Source organism: Stylophora pistillata, chromosome 12, assembly GCF_964205215.1.
Source record: "Stylophora pistillata chromosome 12, jaStyPist1.2, whole genome shotgun sequence".
Taxonomy (NCBI): Eukaryota; Metazoa; Cnidaria; class Anthozoa; order Scleractinia; family Pocilloporidae; genus Stylophora; species Stylophora pistillata.
This window is the reverse complement of record NC_142530.1, coordinates 24,380,465-24,407,006: the sequence shown is the minus strand read 5'-3', so window position 1 is coordinate 24,407,006 and position 26,542 is coordinate 24,380,465. Positions and strand designations below refer to the sequence as shown.

At 39.2% G+C, this 26,542-nt stretch overlaps 1 protein-coding gene and 1 pseudogene across 3 annotated transcripts in view; one reads left to right on the top strand and one right to left on the bottom strand.

Moving 5' to 3' along the window:
- Positions 1 to 26,542, bottom strand: part of LOC111340075 (uncharacterized) — a 47,580-nt gene that overhangs the window by 18,740 nt on the left and 2,298 nt on the right. The window contains exons 4-7 of one of the 3 annotated variants that reach the window (XM_088740692.1): positions 12,994 to 13,097; positions 11,289 to 11,500; positions 8,133 to 8,281; positions 4,266 to 7,450 (exon numbers count right to left, since the gene is read on the bottom strand). In XM_088740692.1, the coding sequence (XP_088596818.1) occupies positions 4,266 to 7,450; positions 8,133 to 8,259 (3,312 nt within the window). In that variant the 5' untranslated portion in view covers positions 8,260 to 8,281; positions 11,289 to 11,500; positions 12,994 to 13,097. Of the gene's footprint in view, positions 1 to 4,265; positions 7,451 to 8,132; positions 8,282 to 11,288; positions 11,501 to 12,993; positions 13,098 to 19,418; positions 19,634 to 26,542 lie in introns of those variants that run through there. The other 2 variants (XM_088740693.1, XR_015993875.1) reach the window with 2 other exon arrangements.
- LOC111340067 (uncharacterized) lies at positions 8,312 to 10,221 on the top strand (annotated as a pseudogene).

Sequence of the window (26,542 nt, the reverse complement as noted above, 5' to 3'; positions counted from 1 at the left end):
AGTCAGTACTTATGGCTCATGGCTCTATTCAAAACTCTGTGTGCAACTTTAGTTCTACTGAGCCTTTAACATTGTGTGACACCTCGTGGGACACCGAAAATCAATCGCATCTCAAATCTGACCGCACAAACAAAAATTCTGTACAATTTCAATCGTGAGGGATTGTTCTTCAAAACCTTGTGGGGATATTTCGTTATTCTTATTGGTTGCTTTGCAGTTGATCTGATCTGTCAAGTTAGCTGATCAAAATTCTACCGTTACGCATGACGTCGGAGGCCACTGCGGGAGATCCATGAGACCGAATTCCCCCACACGGTTTTCTTAAGTTGGTATCTTGGAAGTTCAAGGTAATCCGTAAAGTTTACGTACCCTATTAATTCGCTTAAAGAAGGCACATTCGCGGATAAATGAAGTACGATATTTTTGCTTCTAAAGGTTTCCCTATAATTCACGCAGTTTAGGTGACCACATGTCAAGTTACGTCGACACTCTGAAAACCTCGAAATGCAAAACGCTGATAGAAGCAGAAGGGTCCAAAAGAGTCTTAAGGGAACTCTGAGCAAAAGCATATTTTGCGAGTAACTATTTAACAGTTACCCGTGACAGACGTATTGTTCAATTCTGCTGAATGGGAGTTTTGATTTCAACTCTTTTTTTTCAACTTGGAAGCGGCGCCACGGGAATACTTAATGGCTGCTGATCGAGTGTAGCTTTAAACGCAGAGACAGGGCAAAGATCTCCACGTGCCACAGAAATCAGGAGATGTTTACGCGATTGAAATTGAAGGACCAGGATGTGTTGCCGCAAGAAACCGTTAAGAAGTCTTAACGTTGTTTATAGTTGGCTATTCACAACTTGGCGGGCTAAAATACGAAATTACGTTTTGTAAATAACTCGAGCGCGTTTCAATATTTTACCAAATCTTTCAAAGAAACTATACGTATGATACACGATCCTCGCAGTAGATAGCGCTATTAAAGCAATAGCGAAAATCAGACCTGAAAAAAATTAGGTCTGCACGGGATTCGAACCACTGACCTCTGCGATACTAGTGCAGCGCTCTTACCAATTGAGCTAACAAGCCAACTGGGAGCAGGCCGTTAAGTTGATTCGTAATAAACCCGTGAAAGTGATAAATCAGTACAATGAAATATATGAAGTTCATATGTTTTGAACTGTGGTATTAGATACGTATGATACACGATCCTCGCAGTAGATAGCGCTATTTAAGCAATAGCGAAAATCAGACCTGAATAAAATCAGGCCTGTACGGGATTCGAACCAGTGACCTCTGCGATACTAGTGCAGCGCTCTTACCAATTGAGCTAACCAGCCAACTGGGAGATAACAAGCCAACTTAACGGCCAGCGTCAGCTTTGCTATTTGGGAGTACAAGTTCCAAGTCCAAGTCCAGCCGTTTGGCTTTTGAAATTCGTTTTTTGGCCCCATGTTTGTATTGGGATTCAGAGAATACACGTGTGTACTTTTCAAATTCTTTATTCTCCATTGTTCCTTATATTTTCATCATACTGCCGAACTGAGCGATTTGTTCCTGGAGATTAACAACTATTTTCTTGACTGTCTCGATCGTTACATTGTCTTGATTGCTTTCAGTTTGCGCCGCGCGCGCTGATTCAATCGTACTACAGTTCCTAGTGTCCAGTGTTCCGGCCGTTTTGGCTCGTTTTTTTTTCTGTATTTCGGTCTTTAAACGACCGATTTCACGTTCATGGAAGCACATGATCGCCTTTACTGTTTCTTGCTCCGCGTTGTTACGGATTTGCTTAATCTCTTTTTTGAAATCCTCGTCCGCTCTTATTTTGGCCCTCACCCTATATTTCAGGGATTCTGGGCAAGTTCCTTTTTCTTTGTGCCTTTGTTGCGCCTTGATCGCTTTGTTGTTCAGGTCTTTTCCCGCTAGGCATTTGGTACGCAGAGATTTGTTCGTCATCCTCGGACTTACCGAGTAGATCATTTTCGGTGGCGGTGTCATATGCGGCTTCCGTGTTTTCTTCGTTCTCAATGCCATTGTTTTAGCCCGGGGCGTTTAGTAGCCCATCTGCCGTTAGAATGTCTTCCAACATTTTCTGTAGGTGGTCAGGCAAGACCGCGGTTTCGATCCTAATCTTGTGGATCTCTTCAGTTGCCGATTCACTGAATAGACTGATAGAGATTCGTTCGGTTTTACGAGCACCAAATAAGAACAAGAAAGACCATTGCGTTTTTCTCTCTTTTTTTTATGTCTATCTTCTCAAGTGTTGGTACGAGTTTATTTTTCTATCAATTCTGTTATTCAAATATCTTCAACCTAGTATTCGTTTGAATCAGTACTCAAGGCTCATGGCTCTATTCAAAACTCTATATGCAACTTTAGTTCTAGTGAGCCTTTAACACTGTGTGACACCTCGTGGGACCCCGAAAATCAATCGCATCTCAAATCTGACCGCACATATAAAAATTCTGTACAATTTCAATCGTAAGGGGTTGGTCTTCAAAACCTTGTGGGGATATTTCGATATTCTTATTGGTTGCTTTGCAATTGATCTGCCAAGTTAGCTGATCAAAATTCTACCGTTACGCATTACGTTGGAGGCCATTGCGAGAGATTCATAAGACCGAATTTCCTGCTCACGGTTTTCTTAAGTCGGTATCTTGGAAGTTCAAGGCAATCCGTTAAGTTTACATACCCTATTAATGCGTTCAAAGAAGGCACATTCGCATGAAAATGAAGTACGAATTTTTGGCTTCCAAAGGTTTCCCAACAATTCACGCCGTTTAGGTGACCACATGTCAAATTACGTCGACACTCTGAAAACCTCGAAATGCCAAACGCCAACAGAAGCAGAAGCGTCCAAAAGTCTTAGGGGATTCGGAGCAAAAACATATTTTGCGAGTAACTATCTAACAGTTACCCGTGACAGACTTATAGTTCAACTCTGCTGAACGGGAATTGTGATTTCAACTCTCTCTTTTTCAATTTGGAAGCGGCGCCACGGGAATACTTAATGGCTGCTGATCGAGTATAGCTTTAAACGCAGAGACAGGGCAAAGATCTCCACGTGCCACCGAGTTCAGGAGATGTTTACGCGATTGAAATTGAAGGACCAGAATGCTTTGCCGCAAGAAACTCTTAGGAAGTCTTTGCGTTGTTTATAATTGGCTACTCACAACTTGGCGGGCTAAAATACCCTATTACGTTTTGTAAGTAACTCGAGTACGTTTCAATATTTTACCAAATCTTTCAGAGAAACTATAGTTAAAGTAATTATGCCTAATTTGACATAAAAAAAAATTCCAAAAAATTGGCCCTCGAACGTCTACCGCATCCTTAACTTTGGGCTGCGCAGGAAATAAGCTCCTGCATCAAGATAAGCTGTCTTTGTCCGAAGCTCCTACAAAAAATGTCCTTTATCCAAGTTTTATTTCGACCGAGAAGCTGTTCCTTTAACGTTCAAAAAGATCATTTAGACGCAGCTACACTGTTTAAAGGAAGTTACCAGTTGTCATTCTTTAAGCGACGTAAAAAGTCACTCGTCGAGACATGGCCATAACGTTACTTATTTCCAGAGATTTCGGGATCTCTCACTCACTTCATGAATACCTCCTCTTCAGCAGAATAACAACGTACTGGGTTTTCATGGAAATCCGAATGATTGGAAATGGCTTCTATGAAATATCCCTTTAAAAGCAAATGGCAATTTACTTTTAATGGGATATCTTTGGAGGCTGTAGAATTGTCCGCTCCTGAACTGGTAGGCCGAACGTTCCAGCCCTTTTTTGAAATAAACTCTATCCAGCTCTTCTTTTTCTTCTATGGCTTCAACTTCTTAACAAAGAGCGCTAAATTTGTGTTCGTCTTCAGAGGGTAATAAGTACAAACTACAGCAGTTGAACACTAAGCAAACTCAAATTCTCAGAAAGAAACTGTGCGACACGTAAACTTTCGTCCTCGTTGCCTAAGACTAGCAGTAGAGCAGTGAAACATCGCTATCAATAAATTTGATGGTTTGACTCTACGTCGCGATAAAATACGATTGAACGTTGTAATTATCTAAAAAACTTTGTTAAGTTCACGTATCATGACAACCTGCCTCACGCATTTCTTGAAAACGGCAAGGATATAGTTTTATTTTGTTAACTTTCACGTACGCGAACTAGGGAGAGAATAGCAAAGACATTGGGATTGAGAGAAAGAATTGTACTCTCACAAAAAAAGGAAAAAAAAGTCCACAAATGATGATTCTCTAACTAGTACTTTTACTCACATCTTCCTCGCAGTGAAGTGGAGACGACTTTCCAGTTACTTGGCACTCGTCTATGAGACTGTCACTGTTACAACCAAGCGCGGTCAAGTCGTTTAAGGGGACCTCTGACAAAGTTGTCCTCTGGCTTGGTACCTGATATCGCTTTTCTGAGGGGTTAACGTCTGGCAAAACGCAAGCGTCAGTCAGAGAAGCCTGTCGCCTATTATTCGAGCATTCCAAGGGAATAGGTGATGCTTTGGCTGTGACGTGCTGAATTCTTTGTGTGAGCCCTTTATCGCTACGTGACAATGTCAGTCGTACCCTTTCAGGATCACGAACCGTCAAGGAAAGGTTGTCATTCAGTAGTACCATTGAAGACAGTTTTCCTGGGTCATTACGCCTGAGAAGACTGAGTGCAGTTTTGTTGAACAAAAAAGAGCTCGTTTGCTTATCTCCAAATGTCCTCTGTGTAACCCTCTGACGTATCGCTGTATCCATCTCAAAGATGGTCTCATTGTGAGCTATTTCATCGTTCGGATATGCTGATAAACATAGGGGCAATAGTTCGATTTGTTGGTAAGTTGACAAGATATCGTGATTACCGCATCTCGTTGTTGGGGTCAAATCAACGATAACTTGAGTTGCGCTGCCCTTGGCTTCACCTTCCAGACATTTCATTTGAAAACAATCTAGAACTGCAAGTGAGATCTTTTCCTTCGCGGCATTGAGGTCACCTATATCTAGAAGGACCGGTGATCTGCCAGTCACCAAGAAAGCATTTCTGGGTGCATTCTCCTTGTAAGCCAAGCTGCGGAATAGCTGTCCATCTGTGTCGGTAGATGAGGGTTCTGCGTTGGTTTCTTTCGGACCAATTTCAGATGAAATGAGGATGTCTTGAACTGCTGTCTCCCCATTACAGGTGATTACGACTTTTGAAGCATAGACTTGAATTCCATCGAGAAGCAAAAATGGAAAATCGGTTTCATTTTGAAAAAGTCTGGAGTATAAATCGTACGCTGCAAAGGTTGTTTCGATCATTTTCAGTTCTAAAGCGAACAAAAGAAGTAAGACCAGCACAAGCCTCATGTTTGGCTGAAAGTCAAACTTCATCGTCGATTCAACTGTTTGGGTTCTTTTGACGATACTTTGAGCACCACTTTCTTCTATGACATTGGTGAGGTCTTTCAGAAATTTTCTTAAACCATGGTCATGCTTCAGGAATCCGTGACCTCCAAACTTTTCCTTTAGGAATAAACTGTATAGGCGGGCGACACTCAGGCCAGGTTTACTGTGGATTACATGTACTCCACATTGCAACTCTGCTTGTCGGAAAAAGACGGCAGCTTCATTTGTCATTCCAAGACAGAGAAACTTTTGTCCACTCTTAATGAAATCGGATGAATATCTCAAAGAAACTATCGACTCTGAAACCTGTCCTTCCGTGTTCTTCACAGTGGTAAGTTTTCTATCGGCTCTGCATTCTGTTAAGTGACGGTTGCTGTGGTGATTTAATAAGAAGGCCACTGCCATCCCATACTCTGCAACTAGACCTTCTAGTCTATCTTCAGATGTACTCGGTCTTTGAAGGGTTTTGAAATCTCGAATCATTTCCAGGTACTTCATTGCCAACTCATTCACAAATGACACTTGGTAAATGCCCTCTATGTTCTCAGTGGCTCTTTGAAAGAAAAGGTGGGACTCTTCTTGATTAATTCTCCATTTCATATAACCAAGAGACATATAGCACTTGAGGAGGAGAGGATTCTTCTCGCCAAAGATTTTTCGCAGGATTTCGATGGAAAATTTGAACATTTTAGTGGCTTGAGAAACTTCTCCCATAAGACTCAAAATTTTGCCCTGTTTGCACAACAGGGAAGCAATGTTAAAATGGTCAGGTCCAAACACAATTTTCAGGATTTTCACAGATGTTTGTACGTGCTGAAGGGCAGCTTTCATCTTTCCTCTACGGACGAAGAGCTCTATTAACTTTTCAAGGGCCTCCAGTCCAACATTAAAGTAAAGATCTTCAAATCTGTTCACAATGTCCTCGAATGTTTTCAAGGTTTCAATACTGAACACTTCATTAGCCTCCTTGGATTTTCCGTGAAGTAGAAGCACTTCAGAAAGATGCAGATGAAGGAAATTTACAAGATATTCTGAGTCTTTTCTCTTCCTATCTTTACAATAGGTTATTAGCCATCTCAAAGCATGTTCTGCTCCGCTGAAGTTTTCAAGAGTAGTATGCAACACGGCTTGATTATTCATTACTGTGAATACCGTTTCAAATGCATATGGTAGATCCTTCATTTCTGTGGCTTCGCATTTCTCTACCAATTCCATTTGTAGCTCAAGGGCTCGACGATACTTTTTAAAATCCAGATTTAGGCGACTCATGTTGCTTTTTACGACAAAAACTTGTTTAGCGACTGAAGATCTGTTTGAGTTACCAAAGTACCCAAGTGAAGTTTCAAACGCTTTTTCTGCCTCCCGTAAATGGCCAAAAACCAGGAGAACACACCCCTTGTTGTTATGAGTAGCACCAAGGTCTTCCGATAGACTTGTAGTGCTTGACTGCCCATGAAGTTTGATCAGCAGGTCAAACGTTTTTTCGGCGATCTCAAACTCTGAAATCAGCAATGCAAATGCTGCCAAGACGTTCAGTAATCCGAAGTAAAGCGGTGCTCCACGCGTACTTGAATCCAGAAGTAAAGTTCCGTGTTTTATCGAGCAACTTACGCCCTCCTCCAGAAAGATTTCTCTTCCACGAAGTAGTACATGCAAGGCATACTTAGTCGAAAACTTAAACCATGCTTGATTTCTCGACATATTTTCGAAAAGCCGTTTTATAATTTTCCGGGCATTAACAATGTTGTCATTTTGGTGATAATCCATAGCCTTGTTCAGTTCTTGAACAGCACTGTTTAAAGCTTGCGAGGAAAATACCTTTTTTGGGTTCAATCGATCATGGTCGGCTAATTTAGCACGGGCCAGTTGTGACGGCATATCGTCATCCCTTCCGATGGCTTTCGTGCCACTTTGGGACTCGGTGATGGAATCATTTTGTGAGCAGTCAGCATCCCTTTTCTGTGCATGCGACCCACTTTCTTCGTTAGGATACAAGTTTACTGATCCTTGATTCTCTTTGGCTTGAGCCAAAAAAGTTGGGTTTTTCTCAGCCTTCCAGGTAGCTTCAACGTTATATGCTACTAATAAGTAATAGAGAAAAAATAAAAATGTTACTTGATACTGTCAAATAAAGCCTCTTTTGATTGAAAGCAATAGTGTACGCATCTTAACTGACTTGGAATGTGGATACACAAAGACGATACGCACGACGTCAGTTTTCATATTGTTAACTTAATGAACATAAAAGTGAGCAGCTCAAGCCCTAATTCACAAAGAGGAAAACCGGGTTCGTAATTATCACAGGAATTAGTTTCCTTTGAAACATATGCAGGTTATCCTCCTCATGTTCGTCACAATTTGTAGGAAATATAAATAATAAAACATAATTGATTTTATGAATTAGGTTTTATCAATCACTTCGCCCGATACTAAAATAGTTTTTACAAGAAACGTGTCCTTTCCTTTCGGGAAGAAAGATCATAAATTTTAGCATTAAAATGATATTTTGTCCAGCAGAAATGCTCGATGGAACTTACTTCTCTCCTAACATTATTAGAACACACAGATCAATTTTCTCTAGATTTTCAACATATGTGGCGAACATGAAGGCAACCGACTACTGCTTGATTCCTATCATTTAACTTGATAGGATCAAACGAATAAAAAACACCCTTTCCTCCCCTCTCCTTCTAGTTGCTTACTCCTCTCTCTAAAATAAGAAGGTAAATTCTGAAACTAGGACTCGGCATAATGGATACTAACCTCTTCTTGAGGAAGGTAGTATTCCCATAAATACATTTTGGAGACGATTGAACGAATTGACAACACGTGGGAAAGGCCTTGTTTTGCGAAATCTAATTTCCACCTGCGGATTGCTTACAAACTCCATAGGAGAAACGAGTTAAGGTTACCTGCAAAAGAAGAAATTATGAACTTCATGTTAACATTTAATTTCGTCGAAGGTAGCGAGCGTGACGGCAACTCCCCCAATAGACCGATGCAAGGTTAATGGTCGCCATTCTGCGGGGGCGCAAAAACATTGGGGCGAGCGCGCGGCCAACACATGGAGAATACATTAAAATGCGAAATCACGCTCGCTGTTCTGTTGGATTTTGCGACAATGATAAGCGTTCCCCTGACCTCTATACAGTACGAGCACATGTGGAGACACTCAAGTTTCATAAGTGGCCAATACAGCCAAAGTTAGCCGAGTTGTGGCTGAAACAAGTCCGCAAAAGTCGTAGCGATGATACCTTCAATCCACAGCCAGGCGCGCAAGGAACATTCGTCTGTTCAAATCATGTTCCTGAGGGCAAGAGGACGCCAGACAACCCGAAAACTGACTATCCATTATTGTTTCTAACAGTTAGTGACTTTTTGAAGAGAAATTCACCTAAAAAACGAAACGTTAGAGAGTGGGAGACAAGCGAAGATGAGCGCGAAGATAACACCAAGCTGACAAGTCAACACGAGGATGATACTGATGAAAGCGACGATGAAGATTTCGATTTTAGAGAGCCAATGCGCTTCGAACAGATAACTAGAGAAGCAGATGTAAAAACATTTACGGGTCTACCATCGACAAAAGTGTTTAAATGTATCTTCGATCATTTAATTTCAAAAGCGCAACATATGCAATATTGGTGCGGACCAAAACAAACCACGAGAGAGCAGCCAAAGCAAGATGTACCGATAAATCGTCCAGGTCCGGGAAGGAAATTGGACTTTCAGCAACAGTTTTTGTTAACTTTAATGAAACTAAAACTTGGCCTGATAAATGAAGATCTTGCATTTAGATTTATGGTGTCATCAGCTACTGTCAGTAGTGTTTTTATAACATAGATTAAACTCATGTGTAAAGAGCTGTCTGTCTTGATTATATGGCCTAGCAAACAGCAAGTCAAGAGCATTCGGCCAGCATGTTTCAAGAAACTTTACCCAAAGGTTAGGTGTATCATAGATTGTTTTGAATGCTTTACTGAGACACCCAGTGGTTTAAACCTTGCTGCTGCACTTTGGAGCGAGTATAAGCATCACTACATATGTAAAGTATTGGTGGCCATCACACCTACAGGTGCTATTTCATGTGTCACCAAGCTATGGGGGGAGAGCATCAGATGCTTATATAGTCAGAACCTGTGGTTTTTTTAATCTCATCGAGCCTTATGATGAGGTTATGGCTGATCGAGGCTTCAAAATCAAAGAGGATCTCATGATGTCCATGGCAACATTATGCATACCACCAAGTTGTGCAGCTTCAATGCAGATGTTGCCATCAGACGTGAGGAAAACATCAAACATTGCGAATGTACGAATATATGTTGAACAGGCCATTGGTCGAATCAGACTGTCTCGCATACTGAAACATGAACTACCAATCACCTTATTACCTCTAGTAGATGATATTGTTCGAGTATGTTGTGCCTTGTGTAATCTACTTACCTCTCTAGGAGAGTAACTCTGTACAGTATGAAGTGGATTGGTTTTCAGTAGAGTAAAATTGTAAATTATATACAAGCCTTTCATGTTTTGTGGAAAATGACTCTATGTTATTCTTTCAAGTCCAGTGATAGCTGTAATAACACTTAAGTTAAAAACAACACCAAAAAACTATTTTTATTAAAACAAATTTAACTTAGCATGGGAAAAGAGAGATAGTATAGTATAGTATAGTACAGTATATACAAAAATATATACTATAGTATAGTAAATACAAAAATGTTCATCAGATTTCCATGCTGGAATTATTACATTTTGAGTGTTTTTATTTATACTTATGCATTAAAAGTTATGAATAAATGGATACACTTACTTAACTGTGTGTTTGTTTTGTAATTCATTGGGAACAGCTTTTAAACACTAAATCAGTTGAACTTGTAATGTCTTCATGATTACTGCACCAAGCATGAACAGCCTTTTTACAAACAGAACAGATAGCATACACTACACAGGTTCAGATTGTCATCTAGATTTAAGTTACTAGTAGATGGTACGACTGTCTACTGCAGTAGTGAGATTGTGTGCCAAGTCAACAACGTTGCAAGAACTGCTCGCTATATAATTAATGTTCAACTCACTGTCACTGTCAGATGCATCATCAACATATGCGATATCACCAAGGCAACTGTAACAGGCCCACGATTCAATAGAATCAGCTACTTCCTCAGACAGGCCAGCACAAGGTAGGTGCCAATATGAATAGGCTTTCTGGTCCTTAAACTTCCCGATGTACTCAATATCTACTACTTTGACATTCAGAATGTAGCTAAAAGGAATACCATCGTCTATTTGGGGCCATTCTTGAACATTTTCTTGCCACGCGTCGTTTCTAAGTGTATTTGGGTCAGTGTCAATCTTGTGTTTTTTCAGTCTATTTTGGTACTTTTTTCAGTTTCTTCTTGATTTCCTCTTGTGAGAACTTTATTGGTACTTTAAGTTCATAAGCACCAAACGCTCCCGCAACTAGCTGTTTTTTTTTTTTTTTAACCAGTTTGCTTCAATCCACGAAGCGCTTAAAGTCCTTAAGCGACGGAACGGTTCAGTGAACAAAGTCTTCGTATTCGAGTGTTTCCTCATCTTGTCTCGACATCGAATAGGACAAATAGTTGTGAATTACACTTAATACGGTCCTGTTTATATACAAGTGCAAGCTCAAAGCTATACAATTAAAAAAGATGACTGAATATTCGGAGAGAAAAGAGACATTCATCTTGTTTACGCACTATTGCTGTGTGTTTGAGCAGTTTGGCCGCGCGCTCGCCCCAATGTTTTTGCGCCCCCGGCAAGATGGCTACCATTAACCTTGAATCGGTCTATTTTAGAGCTTTGGATATATTATGATGAATTTAAATCCACAAGAGCAGTATATATTTTGGAATATTAAAACGTGATTGGCCTCCTTTTTTAAATCTAAGCTACCTGAAAGCCATTGATTATTTCAGCATCTTTAGGCATGGAAACAACACTTTCCCACGCGCGCCCTTTCGACAACACAGCGATTGTCACGTCTGGCTTGCGTGAGGGGATCACTTTTGGAAGATCGAACACCGATTTCCCGCGCCAAATTTCAAAGGAAACAGAAGAAATAACCGCTATCTCGCAAAAATAAGCCAAAGACAATTGAAACGCTCCTGCAAAAGTAAACGAAAGAAGAGAAAAGGAGAACTGAATACCTTTCGAACACAAAGCTTACTCAAGTACGGGTATTTGACTAGTCATTCTATTTGAGCTTTAGCAAAAAAGTTATACGCTTTTAACACATCGACCTACTAGCCTATGTGGTTCTTTGTAATTCGTGTAAGACAACTTTTTTCTGACAGCCTAGTTTCATTAATTAATTAAATTTAATTTATTAGCTTCGCCGACAGGCAGGGACCCAGCAACAGCTTGCGCCAATTACTGCAGGCCCAGTACCCACCCATCCCACTCCAGGGGAGGACATCCACCACACAGTGATCTCAACAGTCCGGCGCTCTGTCCGTTGAGCTAATCGGCGGTTAATAGCACTGACACCACTTACCCATAACAACGTTCGTACATGTGCAGACGTTCGGCCGCCGTGTATCCTTTCGACAGAATGCGCGCGTTAATGATGAACAGTCACAACTTTCACTCATAAGCGAAGTCGATCGTGTTTACTGTACAGTTGGTCGATACTCGACCGATATGTCGGTCGACGCTCGATCGACACTCGGTCGATAGTCGATAATCTCGACCGATATATTTTGACTATCGACCGTGTCTCGCCGAAAAGCACCACCAGTGCCGGACAAGGTCTGCTAGTCATGCGTCCAGCTGGCCACTCTTTCTCGGAAGGATCTAAGACTCCAGAAAACGGTGGAGTCGAGCCTAGTTTTAGAGTCAACACTACCTTAGCCTATAAATATCACTTTTGATCAGAATTTACATTCTTTGTTCTGAGAAATATCTCATGACTTCTTAGTTTCTTTCTCTCTTTCTTTAATTATTTTGGTTTGCAGGCGTTGAAGGGTCTTCATTAAAATTTTTTCTCCCGCCTTAGGGCTGAACTGCGCGAGTGCGAACAATTTCTTTCTTAATCTTTCGCCATTTCAAATTCAAGGCTATATCTTTCTGTTCTTGTTTCGAATCTTATAGCGTTCCAGTCGATCCAGCTTTATGCTGTAACAGAAAATACCCTTGCTGAGGATCGAGATTTGTGCTTACTCGGTGGTTTCACCAACGGTGTTACTGCAGTTTGCGCTCCTGAACACTCAGTGTTTGTCTCCAAATAGTTTCTTGATTTGAGGCTGTACACGATCGAATTTTTGTTGAGTGAGGTATTTTCACTGTACAAATCAGAGTGCCCCTTGCTAGGGAACGGGGCAAATACTTATTTGGCCGCTTCTGGGGGTGGTCTTGAACTGAATTTTTAAATTTAACCCGAAAGTTAATCGAATTCAACCGCTCGAACTCGAACTTAAATCTAAACTCAAGCATTCCTTATTCCCCTTTTCTTATCACTGATTCAGTTAGTTTTTATTGATAAAGAGAAAAGAGAAAGGTAGTATAGATACGCAGAGCTCAACCCTTTGCGGACAGTCTGAAATCACCGAAACATGTCGGTTCAATATTTTGTTCGTAAACAACAAATCAAATACCTTACCCAGGCTCCAGTTTATCCGTTGGTGTAAAGCTGATCGCGACGATTAAGCTCTCCAGCAAAGCTTCTTGAAGATGAACCATAAGCAGTTTTGTGACCACGAAGACCTAAAACCGAGATGGATTTCTATAAACCTTTGTTGTCGTGCTTCAATAACTTTGTAGATACTTGCGTTCTAATAAAGAAACATTACTTATTGGAAACCGAAAAAGCTTATGACATGTATTTTCGAGAAAGACATCTTGCAAATCATATTTGCGTTTTCTCAAAATAGCTAGACGTACATGATCAGGAACTGTCAACACCTTATAGGGCGTTGTTTACTTTCAACGATAATAAAATTTTTCTAATTTGAATATATCAGCAAAGTTGAAATGATAAAATGGCCACAGGAACTGTGGGTTGTGTGTGTTTTTAAAGGCAGAAAATGGAGCTACATGATTGGTGGGGACATGGCAACGCGAAAAACACGAGATAAATTGGTGGAATGAAAAGCGTTCGTTGATACCTGTGGGATTTGAACGGCCGGTTTGAAAGATGAGCTTTTGTTCTAGAGTTTTCCGGCTTTCCGTGCTACCTAAGTGTAAGGAAAGACCGCAGATTGCCATGTGTTGCTTAGAATGATTAGGTAAATTAAAATGTCTAGCGACTGGTTTCGATGTGTCCTTGTCATTCCTCTCCACGTCGCGAAGGTGTTCTCGGAAACGGTCCCCTAGTCTCCTGCCTGTTTCGCCGATGTAAATCTTTTTGCAATAAGTGCAAGTGATGCAATAGATTAAATTGGAGGAGGTGCACGTGAAGTGATCGGTGATCTTAATGGTTCGTTTGGGTCCCGATATTTTCTGTGTTGTGAATGAAAGGACAAGTTTTGCATCGTGCACGAGCGCATTTAAAAGTGCCTGGTTGGTCATTAGTCTGAAAAGAACTTCTGACCAAAACGGTGGTCATTTTACTTTTTCAACTTTGTTGATATATTCAAATTATTTCGTTACCCCCACCAACGTAGCCCCAAACAATTTCTTTAGAAACTATCAGCCTTTAATAAAATTTTTACCTTTGTTTTGTAAATTCTGGGAATTGAACACTTTACCACTGACAAATGCATTTTGGAATGCTCGAGATTCAATGTTCTAAAATTTCAGAGCACTTAAACCAAATTGTTTGCCCTGTCAGCCTAATTTCACAAAGTAAGGGAAAAACCCCTAATTGACCGTGACTATTTTCGAGCAAACCTCCGAAGCTAGGGGGAATAAAACAAAAGAAATTAATTATTCGCCTTCGTCTAACCAACAAAAAAAACACACCTTCCAATCTGTTATGTCAGTTTCTGAGTACTGTGCTTATCAACAACATGCCAAGTCGTAGTAACTTCCCTGACAGCTTGTTGCGCAAGTTGAGCGCGATCGCTGCCTTTGTCCGTGTTCAAAATTGATAAACAACTTGATTTTCTTAAAAACATATTTTACCATGAAGCAATTGTTGGTCCCACTTTGATGCCCAAAGCGAGTTCTATTTGTCTTTGAAATTTGTTAGAATGGAAACTATTCTGCTACTTAACATTTGCCATGGCGAGTGAAACATTTATTTATTTAGCAACTAAAATTTCAACCAAAAGATTTCAAACGAGTGAAGCTTGAACAATTATCAGAGCCTTCTTGTTCAGCAAGGTCGTTTAGCGAGCCGGCGACGACTAAGTCATCCGCTGACTAGTTTCGCTGTCTAAACTCATTTACTGTAGTCGGTTCAGGCGTGACCTCAGTTTTTGCCTGGCACGACTTCTACTTTCCTGCACACTTGTAACATTGCGTGATTTTCGAAACGTGACATGCAGTTGCTGCATTATTTTAAAACTTAGACTCTACATGGCCCTGTTTAATTTAAGAGGGCTTCATTTACAAGCATTCAATGATCAACTTTAGAAGAACCTAATAAAAAGCGCTTTCAATTTTAGCTGAGTTTAGAAATTATTTAGCCAAAACGGAAAAAAAATTATTAAACGCATAAGCTAGAGCCATTCCTATGGGGGTGAAATACAGGAATGGCTCCAGTCTCTGGTCGTCCACCTGAACTGAGACTTGCACACCGACTAAGCGACTACGCGAGTTTAGTCAGCGAAACTAGTCAGCGGATGACTTAGTCATCGCCGGAATATCGCTGAACGACCTAGCTGAACAAGAAAGGCTCTGTCTTCCCTTCATTATGTAAGTAGCCATTTGTTGTTTGACATATCGGTGTTTTCACTCACACTGATATTTCATTGTTCCGCTTCGAGACACACGATTAAACAATACTTCACAAGTAAGGAGTTAAGATGTAACTTGTTAACTTTTACTATTTTTTATCCTCCAACCCTGGTTTAGGCTGGTCACGTGTCTCCCAGATTTTAGGAGATTTCAAATTAGCGGTTTGAGGGAGGGGCAGCTAAGTGAGATTTTCGTTCTTACTTAATCTTTAATAAAGGTATTCAAAGGCGAAACAACATAAACAACTGGATGAAATGACAAGGAAGGTACAGGTCGTTGACTGTTTAACTTCTGGAAGAAGATGAAAAATCAAAGATTTACCGTATCCCGTCGGTATTAAAAACGGCCACAACATCTCTGCCCGAATATATCGCTTTTAAACACAGGACTTGTTTGGGTTTTAAATTAAGGTTACAATACCAACTCCAAGATATAGCGACTTGAAGGCTGCTATAAAACATGGCGACCTGAACAACGATAGCGTCGATTTGAAGATGACAAAGGATATGAGGCAAAAATCGAGCAAACAAACGACTCGTCCCAAAGGAATTTTTTTGCTGTCTAAACACGTGACCAGCCTAAACCAGGGTTTCTCCTCGCTCGCTCCAGGGGGCGGGAAGATGAGAGACCCTGGGAAGGAGGTTGCCAATTACAGGTCAGAGCCATTCCTGTATTTAGTCGTATTTTACTCGGCCTTATTTCCGAAGGAAACGTCCGAGGTATAAATTCTGCTGGGTTTTTTTTTTTTTTTTTTTTTTGCGTTCGGTCACAAAACGCAGTCCCACTACAACGCATGCGTAAAATGTAAGCGCGCGCGTAGAATGAACCCTAGAGCGCTTAGTTTAGAGCAAGAAAGCAAATGGCTGCCCTCGTGGACAGCCATTTGATGTACCCGAAAGAAATTTGATGGCTATTGCGCCCAATGTATATACAAGGTCACACACCGTTCGCGGTAGAACCGCACTAAAAGTTGTGGAGCGATTTGGGAACGGGTCGTTCCGCGAACTTTACGAGCGATCCTTTACGAGTGACCCTTTTATCGAGAAATATTAAGCGAAACCTACTATATCAAACGAGTTGTCATATTATGTTAACATGTAAACACAACCGTGTACTTAGACGTCATCAAGAACCCAGTAGAATACCAGAAGCTACTCTGAAACGTCTCAGAAGAAAGGGCAGAAAACTGAAGGAATTTGTTTATGAGCGTATTCGTCCAGGCATACCGAAGTCCTCTTGGCTACGTCGTTATGTGAAGGTTAAAAGAGTTACAAAGAATATTGTGTAAGCTTAATACGAAGACGGTAAGATTAAATAAAGTTACAAAACATGATAAGAAGTATTTATTGAATTGTTCAGTGAGGGTATATCAGAGGATAATGAGATTGAAGTATAGGGCAAGGTGGTATTTATCAATGTTTTCTTGTAATAGACCCCTGTGTCTTTATAAGAGTCAGACACACGCATCAAACTGTTGTAAATTTCAACTGAGTTCAGATGTTGTGAAAAATCCTGGTCCTACTCCAATGTACCTTGACCCTAGCAAAACAATAATGGTACCATATAGTCAAGCTAATGAATTGATACTTAGACAAAATTCATGAACAATATGTTGCAATGAGTTTTTGCTCTTTGATTTACAATAACAAACAAGGAATCAATTCTGCTAATGATCTCGTGTCAATAATGAGTATTGGAAATCAGTTCTATTCATGTTGGTCTCAGTTGACCAGAAATCATTTTTAATGCAGACAGAGTTACCCACATTTTTATATGTTAGAGACTGATTATGAACTTCAAGACAGTGAGAGCTACATTGGTACTATTCATCAAGAAACTACAATAGAAGGATATCAGTACTGTACCTCCATAGATAGAGCCTTTCAATCACTTATACCTGAAAGTTGCAACAATTTTGTCGATGCCTGTACAACCAGAAAGTTCGATGTGAGTTATGCTGTTGCTGTCTATTCACTCTGCCACCCCGTAATAAAATCATGTAGTTATTGGAATTCAAATCCCTTATCTAATGTTATTCAGTATGGCAAAAGATTATAAGAAAATTCATCTTTAAACAAGTATTTACTATAAAATGATTTGCCAAAAACTGTTGATGTTTGTGGAACTGAATTAAGTTTAGATCCTAAAAGTGATTACTGTGAAGGAATATTGTCTGATTCAGTTGACAGCAAATCAATTCTCGAAAATCTTGTAGGAAACAATAGTGAATGCACAAGGGTTTTGATACGGTTTTCAGTTTTTTGTATGACATGTATTTTTAAACCCACAAAAAGGTCAAAATATGTGTATTCCCTCTTGATATTCAATGAAAGTCAAATGCCTCTAATTTAATATACTAAAACTGTAAATAGCACTGCTTCTCTTGTTGTAGCCCTCAGTAATATTCAATATTCAGATATTTTCCTGCTAAAAACAACATGAATTATTGAGCAGTAATAATGCTTCAATCTACTGATTTCTGACCACTCCCCTTGCGTGAACATTTGGCAACAAACTATGATGACTTGGCACCTATAATAGATAAAAAATTCCCTTCTCCTTGCAGATAAAGGCAAATAAATTACCTACTCAGGGTTCGTAAAAGTCTTGAAAGTCCTCGAAGATGCTTGAATTTAATAGTAAAATATTCAATGCCTTGACAGTACTTGAATTTGAGGACTAGGGGTTGATTTTTGCAATGCTTTTTCTTTAGCGATTTTCAAATCTGAGAAATAATTTTAAATAATTTTAAAATTGCTTGAGCAAAGCTTTCCAAAAGTGGTCCTTCAATATTCTAACACTTGGCTGGCCTACAAAGTCATTGAAAAGTCTTACAGATGGCAAAGGTTGAAATTTAAGGAACCTACTCCTATATGTTAATATTATTTTGATTGTTGTCTAGTACCATAACAACATTCATTACACTCCAGTAGACAAAAAAAAACACAAGTTGACTTGTTCGTGACCAGCAATGACCAAATTACGTGACGACAGTAACGATGGCAGTCCCCTAAAGATAAAGTCAGATGTGTGATATTGAAAACCTGAGTTCAAGCAGCTATGCGTCTAGTTTAAAAGATGGGCTTGGAGCCCTGGCTTGGAAAATTGGCAAGAGTACCATACAACCCCATACATTAACTGTGCATTCAGACTAGTAGTCTTTGTTTCTAAAGTTTTGTCGTGTAAGACAAAGAAGTGGAATGTATAATTAATGTATGGGGTGATATGGTACTCTTTCCTGGAAACTTTTCCAGGCGTGGGTATGTAAACGCAATACCAAATTATAACCATTTTGCTGAGACGCTATGGAGGAAATAGCTGGAGCAAACTCGCTGAAAGCGTACGAACAGGCTTAGAACCATATTATTTCGACATAAGGCTAAAATAAGATATAATTCATCGTTCTAGCAACATTAGTAAGCTTGCAATTAGTAGTCTACTTTATGCCACATCACTTTAAACTCGGCCAAACGAATCATTTCATCGATAGATTCGCCTATTATGCTCACTTAAGCTCCACGCGGAAGTTGCACAACATCAAACTCTTTTCATTAAATTAAATTTAATTTAATTTTACTCTTTTGTGCGCCACAGATGCGAGTACTAGAAGAATTTTTCTTGAGATTTTTGTTCCGTATGAGCTTCTCGTACATTCTTAGCACTTTTGGATCGCTTGGAAGACTGTGGAAGCTCAATTTGGGAGAGTTTCTCCAGTTATTAGTGCACTCAGGCACACAGCAATTCGCTTTTTTAACCATTTTGCAGAGACGCTATGGAGGAAATAGCTGGAGCAAACTCGCTGAAAGCGTACGAACAGGCTTAGAACCATATTATTTCGACATAAGGCTAAAATAAGATATAATTCATCGTTCTAGCAACATTAGTAAGCTTGCAATTAGTAGTATACTTTACGCCACATCACTTTAAACTCGGCCAAACGAATCATTTCATCGATAGATTCAGCTATTATGCTCACTTAAGCTCTACGCGGAAGTTGCACAACATCAAACTCTTTTCATCTTAATTCTAGTCTTGTAATTTCGTCTGCGTAATAATTCCCGTAATTCTAACTGTTTCATCTACGCATACTTACAACTTATTCCTCTGGTTTACTTTGAGACAAAAGGAAAATGGGCGGCGAGTGCGAGCCAGTTCGATGTGAAAACTCACCAGCGAGTTGCTTACCTTGGCAGGTGGATCGCTTGCTACGGAACATTGAGTAACAAATTTTGGTTCGATTGCTAAACAGATCGAACCAAAACAGTTATTTTTTCATGTTGATATACACCCACTTTTCTTATTAAGGTGAAAGCAAGGCTGCCACTCCTCACTGACACTTCCTCTGACTCGACTCTGCCCAAACAAGCGTGTTTATCGGTGTTTATCGCCCAGTGATGAAAAACGTCTGCGCATATGCCAAAGACCTGCGGTATGAAACGCGGGCTCAGACGCGCACCTATTTAAACTGACTAAATATTGCAGGGAAATGAACAGCCGTTACAAAAGTTTAAAAAATGAGGAAGCCGTGAAAAAGATAAGGTGTTGACTCTCACTTTTGAAAAGAAGACAAGAAATTAAAAAAATTGAGAGGGTATACAAATTGCACAAAAATTGTTCTCGCACCGAAAAACGGTCTTTTGTGCAAAGTTTCAATATGGTTGCGAACTGGCTCAATTTGCGGCAATGTTTACAGTGTTGTGTTGGCTTTTTCTGGTCACTTTTTCGTCCGTTCAAGCAAAACGTTGGTTCGCCGGTGAAACAAGGGGCAGTAAAGAAGCTTGTTACGGCAATTCTAAGCCCCTGCCACCTGGTTTGGCAAGAGCTGTGAACTTGCCTGAAGAAACTCCAGTTTGTTTACTTATCGTCGAACGATCGGAAAGCAAGATAATCGCTGCTCGTCGCCGTTTTACGACCGACATTCCAATCAATTAAACTTAATTTCTGTAGGCCTTTTCGAAATTTTGGACATACAGGGAAGGAAGAAAGCGAGATATCAACCAGGGAGCAAGTGGTGTAACGCTTGTGAAATAGAATTTGTTTTGATTTACATCTAGGAAAGTAGCTCTTTAAGATTGGAAAAATTACGAAACGATAAACCATTTATTTTTTAACCACGTTAAATATCTATTTTTTCAAAACAAATTACTGTTAATTTTACGTAGGTAAACTTGCTCTATTTTAAGTAAGCTACTATCGGAGAGAGGGTATTTTTCTCTTATTTTTATCTTGCAATAGTTCCATTATTTACTGTGTTGTCAAAATAGCTTAGTTAAGTTTTCATAGCATCAAATTATTTTGGAATTTACTTTTGTGTCTGTTATTATCACTATTCAAATTCAAGACAGACACTGGTAATTTTGATCAATCATTTACCTTAATTAAACCAATTGTCAATCAATACCAACTGAGACCAACCCATCCTAAACTCCCACCCCCCATTATATCAATCAAAATATTCAGTCTAAATTCTTTTTTAACTCAAAACTTTTTTGGCTCCCTATACCTAACCTCTTCTATTCCTTTTACCACCTACTTTTAAAACTAACCAACCTGTTACTCATCTTCCTAATTTCTTTTGCTCTAATTATGACTATCTCATCCTATTTAATTCTAGCCTTCCTTATTATTATCATTAAATTTTTGTACTGCCTTGAAGTGGCTGCCTAGCAGTTTGAATATAAAAACAATGAATAAACAAATTTGTCAGAGAAATCCTGAAAAGAAAAAACAAACAAAAAGGGCTCTTTCCAATTTTATGGAGACTAAAAATTCTTATATGGAGCCTGATGTGACAATGCTAAAATTCAAACACAGCTAAGTTGAACCTAATTGAACCAGTTTTACATTATTGTTTGTAAACTTAGAAACTCTAGGACTTTTTCTCTTTTACAATGAAAATCTTTCATTTTTCTTTTATTTTCTTGTATATTTTTGTCTTTTTATGTTATATTTCTTCATTTTCATTTTATTTCCAATGTAATTATATTAAGATAAGAAAAATTTGACCTGGCACTATCAGGCAGGTCAAAGGAATATCTTGTAGAATATCTTGTAGGGATATAAGAAAATAAAAAAATGTGGAAGTGTGGACCCTCAATGTTCGCAATGAAATCCACCTGTTCTCACCATACCTCAGTCTCCTTTGGCACTTTGGTAAAATTTTTTTTCACAGGTGTTACACCACTTGCTCCCTGGTTGATATCTCGCTTTCTTTCTTCCCTGTACATCCAAAATTTGATATCTCAAAAGAATATCTTGTAGATATATAGGAAAATAAAATAAGTGTGCAAGTGTGGACCCTCAATGCTAGTGCCCGATGGAAGTAATGATCATTTTTATTTTAATGCCGCCTTCTGATTAACACAACTTCCTTGCAGTTTGTAGGTCCCTCAGTGCAAATTCCCGACTGAACAACTAACATTTCATTTTCATTATTTCACACTTTTAACACCCTTCACCCACCCTTCCTTTCCCCTTATTAACCCACTATTTTTGTGGAGATTTGGGGAACCCTTTCATGCAAAGGTTGCTAGATAAATCTATTGCATTTTTTAAAAGAAAGTTTTTCTTAAAAAAAAAAAAAACAAAAAGAAAAACAAAAAAACAGTCAACATCCAACCACATAACATAGCAATGTTACTTTCTGGTTCTTTCTGAGCAGAACAGGAAGCAACTCATGCACACTTACTGCCTTTTTGGTTAGCAAATTGTTTTATTCGTCAAATGAGGATACTTCTGTAATAAGCAGTCCACTGAGTCAGGCCTGAGTGGACTGGATAATTGTTCAAGGAATCTTACTAGGCAACAGGATCTATGATTCAATCACACAAAACTCTCCTCAAACCCTTGGTGTGCTACCACCTCTGTAAGTCCCTAAAGCATTGAACAATATCATCAGCCAAACCACTATGGGTCCTGAGCTCCCTGTCAGCATTTATCCTGAAGCAATTCCAACTTCTGTTTTCATTTGAGTTCCAACACTATTGTACTTATTCCAACTTCCCCAGGAATTTTTCTTTTTGATAGTACATCCTCGAGAACCGTGAATGGATTTCATGTGGCAGCATTCATAGGAGCTTCTCTCGTGCTATATGGAAATAACTAATTTCCAATACCACTATATACTCTTGGGACTGTAATGAATGTCAAGTTCCAGCAAAAGCGATATGTAATGCAATTTGTAACTTGTGTTGTAGCTTTGCATCGGGTAGCATTTTCAATTTCTTCTATCATTAACACCTTGTAGGATGGGTGTGCTTTCGCTTTGCCTTGATAAAAAGTTCCATTTTTCTTTGAGATTCACCTTTATTACCAAAGCATGGTATTATTTACCTTCTATCAATTTTACTCTTAGTTTATAATCTAAAATAGAGGTAAATTATACTCAAAGAAATTAAGCTTAAAATGTGTTTCCTTACTGAGTACTGACTGTTGTTGGCTCTAGAGCAAGCAAATAAACACTTCCCCAAAATAATTCGTTCAACATCTCGACGAGTTTACAGAAGTTGTTTTCAAATAGCATCCCTACATTCCAGTTTGAAAGGCAAAATATAACTACGAAGACACAGTTTAATTTGCGCCGACATTTCACTGATCAAATGATTGAATAGCTCGCTAACGACAACATCTACAGGCTCACGCCACGCATGGGCAGACGTTTTTCATCCCTGTCTGTTTATCGAATATTCAACGATACAATCGAACACCTAAGTCTATGGCACAGCGGAAAACACATAATCATGTAATCTGCACGAAAAGACCCAAGCTATCCATTAAGAGTACTGATCACTTCAAGAGCTTGTCCACCAATGTCATCTACTACATAACTTTCACTTATTTAAAAACAACTATAAATTGGAGAAACAGGGAGACAACTAGGGGACCAACTCCGAGAATACCTTTGTGACGTAGAAAGGAAGGGCAAGGACACATCCAAACCAGTTGTTAGACACTTCAATCTCCCTCATTATTCTACACAGCTTATGGCAGTTCAGAAAACCACAAAACTTGTAGGAATCAACTTGAAGCTGAATGTTGGCTATCCCCAAATTTGGAAGTTTTTAATCAACGATGTTGAGTTTAAAAAACAATTATCTGTTAAAAAACCAATTGTCACGGGATACAATTTTTATAAATCAGGAAAAGTGGAAGGAATTTATATTAAACAGGAAGGTGAACTGTTTTACGTCAAGAGCCAAGTAAAGTCATCTTATGACAAGCAAGCTGACAAGAATAAAAACATCTACACTGTCAAAATGACAATAAATGCAAGTTCACAAGTTAAACAAGCTGTCTGCCCATGCCCCTCAGGAAATGATGGATGGTGCAATCACCTAGCTGCTACTTTATTTGCTATGGAAGATGCATGTAAGAAAGCTGCTAGCACAACCACAGAAAGTGGATTTCCCTGTACATCAAAACCTTGTAAATGGAGCATTCCAAAGAAATGAAAACAAGAGCTCACTACTGTTCAGGAACGGTTAAATTTGTAAAGGATGTGTATGGAAAGAAAGAAAACGAATGTTCATCAAGTGCAGCAGTCAATACCATACACTGCCTGGCTTCCTGTATTCTGAAGGATATTCAGTTTCATCATGGTTCTTGTAGCATAAGTGTGTAGTTTTCTCCTTCAAAAGGCCAAAACATAACAAAAATGTATCATAGTTGGGAAAGCCGGTATAAAAGGCAATGTCATCATCTTTATCTTTGTGCTCACTCAATTCAAACTTTGGTTTAGTGTTCAGTTCGTTAATGTTTGCCTCAAGGGACGTTAACTTTTCTTTGAGAACTAAGATTTCTTGCTTTAGAGATTCTGACTCGTGTGAACAGTCTGTTTGAGTGCACTGATCTCTACATTTTTCATCTTGGACGTCCATAGCTACACTGTTTGTCGTGGCATCGTTAGGGCATCCAGAGTCTTCAATATTTTCATTTTCAGCTTGCAATGAAGTTGTTCCTGGTCGTATTACGATCCGTACTTCAACCCTTTTGTGCGCCACAGATGCGAGTACTAGAAGAATTTTTCTTGAGATTTTTGTTTCGTATGAGCTTCTCGTACATTCTTAGCACTTTTGGATCGCTTGGAAGACTGTGGAAGCTCAATTTGGGAGAGTTTCTCCAGTTATTAGTGCACTCAGGCACACAGCAATTCGCTATTTTAACCATTTTGTATCTCCCAAACCGTAAATTCTGATAATATGGCGTCCCCTAAAGTCGCACCATCATGCTCTGCGCTAACCAACTCGACCCATTCCCGGCTCAACGTAAAAATGGCGAAAACGAAAAAAACTTTCAAATCGGCACTCAATTAATCAGCATTCAACTAATTTATTCTTGTTTTTCTCGTTAGAATGATCCCACCGATAGCTCAATTTTTTGCACATAGACACACTTTCAACCCACTCCATTCGCTTTGATGAAGGGCTAAAACTCAAAAACTCTTAAAGTAGGCCAGTTTAGAGGGTCTCGATGGGGTTAGCAGGCAACCATCAACCGTCAAATGGCCAAAATATTAACCGTCAACCGTCAAAACGCAATATTTTTACAAATAAGCAGGCCAACGTTAGCCGTCAAATATCTCAGATATTCTTGATTAAGAACTAAACGATTGCCTTAGCTGAGGTCAAGTTCTGCTGTTTATCACAAAAATACATTTATGTAAGTCCTAAAACTTCTAGTCGCGAGTAAAACTGGTTAGCGACAGAACTGACTTCCGGTGTGGAAACACTTCCGGTGTCATAAAACGTTAGTCATTTATGAATAAAAAGTGTTATAAATTGACAGTTCTGTACAAACGCGTCATTATGAATAATTACAGCCAAATTCGCGCGTTCAGTTCGTTTTATAAACGGCATTCCAAAAAATCAACCGTCAAATGACCTAAAATTTAACCGTCAACCGTCAAAAGGGCTTACTTGACACCGTCAACCGTCAACGTGACCTCCCCTTCCCCTCACTGAGACCCTCAAGTTACATTATCGACTCAGTTGATAACACCAAATTATCTTGTTATACTCCACCGCCGGCAAAGCACCACAGTTTCTTGAGAAACTTACCCCCTTTTAATCATACATTTCCTCGAGATTTCTGAAATCCTGGATCCATTGAAAAAAAACCACGAAAATACACTTGTGAATAAGTCTTTCAAGACTAAATGGCCGGCATTACTTTTTTTTCTTTCTTTTCTTTTCTTTTTTTCTTTTTTTGCAATTCTTTAGAGTTTCATTTTCGATTTAAGTGTTAATTTTTCTGTAAACGATTATCCATAGTGATGAAGTAAACGATTTTTGTTTAGAATTGCCGAGGAATATGGCAAGATTTTCAAATCAAATTTCTATCAATTGATGCGTACACGGCCTTTTTCTTTGAATTATGTGATGAAAGTTCGAAGAAACTCCTCTACCGAAACACCCAAGAAAAATTTCGAACAGTTACGTGGCCTTGTCCAAGTAAAGAATACTACTGGAACCTTTTTTATCGTTGTAATGAGGAAGTTAAAAGTTCGAGAAAGCATATTATTATTAGTTTTTTACCGTTAATTTTTATTATCAAATGTATTTCTAAACATTCTCTGATTAGAATAATAATTCAATATTTATATTGCGCAAATTAACATGTGGATATGATCAAATGCGCATTACGACACCTTTCGGGGGACTTTGGCCGGACTGCATCAGCAGTTTACAAACAATCGAAGGAAACCTATTTGAAGATGCCTCCTCCCCCCAATTCCCAGTAAACAGGCCAGACCACATCACAGTAATCTCGTGACTGGGTTCTTTAACGTCCCCTGTCTAACCAAATTAACTAATTATTAGATGCAGGAGACGGGACCTACGGTTTTTTCGTCCTTATCCGAGAAGACTAGAATGTCTATCCATTTCTTGATATTATAGGAAGGTAGCGCATTCTCCTCAGTTATTTTAAGACCTTGAGTATTGGTCCGGCCGGGGCTCAAACCATCGACCTCGACCTCCCGCACAACAGTCCAGCGCTCTAATCAAATGAGGTAGCCGGGAGGCGGCTTGTTAGCTCATATGCTTCACCGTCATTGAAAATATTGGCAGTTGGTGACAACCAACGAGTACGTATTTTAACGATTTTGATACCACAAGATGAATGATATTTGCTTTCTCGAACTTTTAACTTCCTCATTACAACGATAATTCTTAATATTGAACCAGTTCTATCAAATTTAAACCACAAGTCCTTATTCGTTAGCCGATGAAGAACACTGAGATATAAGACACTCTCTGTTTCTCTGGTTTTCATTTGATGATCTCTAGGCTTCTGCTCTTGGTGTTTGCGCT